The sequence below is a fragment of the Brassica oleracea genome, chromosome C9 (genome assembly GCF_000695525.1).
Source record: "Brassica oleracea var. oleracea cultivar TO1000 chromosome C9, BOL, whole genome shotgun sequence".
In the NCBI taxonomy this organism is placed as follows: Eukaryota; Viridiplantae; Streptophyta; class Magnoliopsida; order Brassicales; family Brassicaceae; genus Brassica; species Brassica oleracea.
Window position 1 is genome coordinate 6,713,114 of NC_027756.1, and position 3,692 is coordinate 6,716,805.

Below are 3,692 nucleotides of genomic sequence, written 5' to 3' on the forward strand. Positions count from 1 at the left end.
TGCAAGTTGTTGATTGCCCTCTTAACCTCAAATATTCTGGTGAGGTTTGAAGTGTTGCCATATACCTTGTATAAGGTATCCCATAGCTTCTTTGCAGTCTCACAGTGTGAGTAAGACTCCATGATAGGAGTATCAAGTGAGCCTTGCAAGATAGACAGCACCATGAGATCCTCCTGACCCCATTTGCCTTCATCTACCACTACAACCTCCTTGCCATCTTCTCTTTGGGTGATTTGTCTTGGGGCCTCACTTGTGGTGATGTGCTCCCATAGACCTCTTCCTCCAAGAGCTATCCTGGTCAATCTCGACCAAGTAATGTAGTTAGGACCCTTCAGGTTGACTGGAATCCTCACTAGCTGGTGTTGCTCCATCTTTGCTTGTGGGTAAAAGAAAATGAAAGAGATTCTGAAGAAAGTAAACCAAACAAGTGAAAGAGTAAAGTGAATAGAATAGATTTGCGGAAGCAGTTTGGTGTTCAAGAGCTTTGGGGCTCTGATACCATGTTAGAAATTAAAAAACATAGTGAAGAACAAGAAAGAAAGAGAGAGAGAGAGTAAAGAAGGATAATTTTATTCACTTGATTGATTTGCTTATGGGAACATCCCATATATATACTGGTTACAAGTATGGTAAATGGTAGATGAGATATAATAAACTAATAATCCATTGTTTTGAGACATTAACCCACCATGCATGTTTGTCCCTTGTACTGGCATCTCCATTGTCTTGAGACCTTAACCAACCATGCATGTTTGTCCCTTGTACTGGTATCTCCATTGTCTTGAGACCTTAACCCACCATCTTGTTTCTTATTGCTTCATTTTTACAAACTCCTCCACCGCAATCTAAGAGACTGAGACGACGCCGTTTCATCCGAGATCTCCCTATGCCGCCTCCAAATGCGCAGCTCACTGGTACACTGTGAACTATCTGAGACGACTCCGTTCCTGGGAAACATACAGGCGTCAAGGGACTGGGGGTTCTCGGGGGAGTACGTGGAGGCAATGTGGCTGATGCTGCAGCAGGAGAAACCAGATGATTACGTGGTGGCAACTGAGGAGTCGCACACCGTCGAGGAGTTTCTGGAGGTGTCGTTCGGGTACGTGGGGCTCAATTGGAAAGACCACGTGGAGATAGACAAGATGTACTTCAGGCCTACGGAGAGGTTGACAATCTGAAAGGAGATGCGAGCAAGGCAAAGGAGGTGTTGAAGTGGAAGCTTAAAGTAGGGTTCGAGCAGCTGGTGAAGATGATGGTGGACGAAGATCTGGAGATGGCTAGGAGGGAGAAAGTGCTTGTTGATGCTGGTTACTTGGACGCTCAGCAGCACTCTTAATCTCCAAAAAAGAGTCTTATCATTATCTGCCTTTTCGTTTTTTGTATCTGGATCTAAAATCTGTTTCAAGTTTTTCCATTTTCTTGTTTAAAAAGCTGCTCAAGTCGATAAACTGCAAATCATCATCATCATCCACTCTGGATTTTGTTTTTGTATCAAAGGCAAAACAAAGCGTATTACATAATAACTTCCCTACAAAACAAACATGGCTTCCTATTGTAACGAGCGATTATACATACAACTCAGAAAACATACAAGAAAAAATATGTATTCCGATATTCACTAATCAACCTACAATTAGAGAGTATTGACTCTTATTCCTCTTTTTCAGAAGACATGGTAGTAGTAGTGTTTATACTGACCGAATCAGGTGGTGCAAGAGTAAATGGCGTCACTGTTGACCTGAGAGATTGAGGCCCCTCAGCATTAATTCTTTTACATAAGGTATCGCAGTTGTTGATCACCTCTGTCAACCTTCCTTTGAGGTCCCCAAGCTCCACCTGCAACCCATTAACTGAAAATATTTGCATCGGTGAGATAAAGTGGAGAAGGCAGTCTAGTGTCAGGGACATGTATCTTGTAGACTGAAACAAGGGATGATATAGGGTAGGTACCTTGAGATAAATGGTGGGAAGTGGTCCTCATAGCAGAAACGGAGTGGTTAAACCTCTGTAGAAGTTTAGAAGCCAAAGCATCTGCCACTTCTATCTTGTTTTCAATATCTTCCTAGAGATACAAACAATGTTATATTTAATTTCCCCATGATTGGTGAAGCCAAAGTTTGAGAAGATAGAGGCACACAGAATTTTTAGTTGCAATTCACTAAGAAAATGCAAAGATTCTTGTGAACGTAAAGCTCATAAAGCTAACATAATAATCCTGGAGTCTCTTTCAAGTAAAGGAGGGGTCCATAAGTCTATAGATTTAGTCTTCCAGAAATAACCAGAGTCCATGAATCCCAAGGACTTAGTACGAGTAATGATTCCATGTTTGTTGAAAAAGAAAAAGATGGGCAGACCTGTCTGTTGGTAATTTCTTGAGCTTTGCTGTTTTGAAATTCACGGTAAATGGAGAAGAGCTCAACAAGTATTTGAGGATCCACCGTATCTGTTGGGAAACATAAGAGCAATAAATTTAGATTTGGAAAAGAAAGAAGTCAGAGGTGTGCATGATGAAAACGGAAACAAAACAAAAGGCTTTTTGTTGGGGAAAAGACAGGACTAGCTGTTTCATAATAGTTTAGCTTTGACAGAACGAGAGTTGTCTTAAAATTAAATTATTTAGAGAAAAAAAAAAAACAAAAAGAAGAGATAGGGTAATGATGGATTAAAAAAAAACTCACAGGCTGAAGAGGAAGACGATAAAGCTTTCCTAACTAAGATGTCCGTTAAGCTACTTTCTCTGGGAGGAGCTGACTTCAATATTGGCCTACTCTGCCAAATATTATTCAAAATCTTAAACCATCAAACAAATGTTTTCATCTAAAAGAAAACCTTTGATTCCGATCTTAAGTAACTCACGACGGCGAGTGATTTAAGATTCTCGAGATCGGGATCCACTCTTTCGGATCGTTGAGAGATGGTCGTTATCACATCTCCACCTCCCTTTTCCTGTAAAATTCAATTCAATTTGTGAGGATTAACCTTGATAGCTGAGGAGTCCGCCTAATAGCGTTGAATCTGATGCTCCCATCTCCTGCTACTCAGAAGAAGAAGATCTTTGGAATCCAATAGTTTGTTTGTTTCAGCTGGCCCACGGTTGTGGAGGGGAATCAAAGAGAGATGAACCATTTCAACTTATGACAGCAGTATCATGACGTTTCGGGAATTTGCAAGCCAACAGCCTGCCGTTTCCAACAACAACAAAAAAAAAAAATCCTCTTTGCACGGTATTCAGACGACAGTGAGTTCTTAAACAGGTAAAGGAATTGGCAGCTCGTTGTACTTTAATGGGTGGGGAGGAGACAAAGCATGAGACTCAAACCATGCTTCACTGACAGAGCCCTTGTTATTTGGGCCCATTAAAAAAATTTAAATAACTACCTTAAATACTTAATTATTGTTATGAAATAACTTATAATTTATAGTATCGAGAAATTTAAATAAGAGTAGAATTTAATACCCGTAGGAAGCAAATAACACTACTATAAGTGAGAGAGTTTATTATAAGTAAGAAGAAGAAGATGTAATGGTTCTTTTCTTATAAACTCTTGTTCTTGTTTTTGGTGTACAAAATAGTGAGATGAGTGATGGTATTTATAGTGAACAACAATGCATAAAATATCAAAGATGGTGCTTGATTTGGTAAATGAGTGGGTGATCATAGTGCTTGATGAGTAGATGATCATAGTGCTTGA

The 3,692-nt window shown here is 39.8% G+C and overlaps 2 protein-coding genes across 2 annotated transcripts; one reads left to right on the top strand and one right to left on the bottom strand.

The window, feature by feature from the left end:
* Positions 1 to 899: 899 nt before the first annotated feature.
* LOC106314217 (GDP-mannose 4,6 dehydratase 1-like) lies at positions 900 to 1,336 on the top strand. The gene is made up of 2 exons (XM_013752133.1): positions 900 to 1,088; positions 1,154 to 1,336. Exons 1-2 carry the CDS (start codon positions 900 to 902, stop codon positions 1,334 to 1,336), a joined length of 372 nt encoding a protein of 123 aa, XP_013607587.1.
* Positions 1,337 to 1,427: 91 nt separating this feature from the next.
* On the bottom strand, positions 1,428 to 2,952 carry LOC106314218 (the record flags this gene model as incomplete). The annotated part of the gene is made up of 6 exons (XM_013752134.1): positions 1,428 to 1,528; positions 1,699 to 1,850; positions 1,951 to 2,062; positions 2,355 to 2,443; positions 2,679 to 2,769; positions 2,857 to 2,952. Coding segments are annotated over 6 exons (633 nt in total), but the record flags the coding sequence as incomplete, so codon positions are not given.
* Between the last annotated feature and the right edge of the window lie 740 nt (positions 2,953 to 3,692).

Coding starts and splice junctions, on each gene's coding strand:
- LOC106314217 (XM_013752133.1), top strand. CDS start 900: ATGCGCAGCTCACTGGTACACTGTGAACTATCTGAGACGACTCCGTTC. Junction 1,089..1,153: donor CCGTCGAGGAGTTTCTGGAG/GTGTCGTTCGGG, acceptor GATGTACTTCAG/GCCTACGGAGAGGTTGACAA.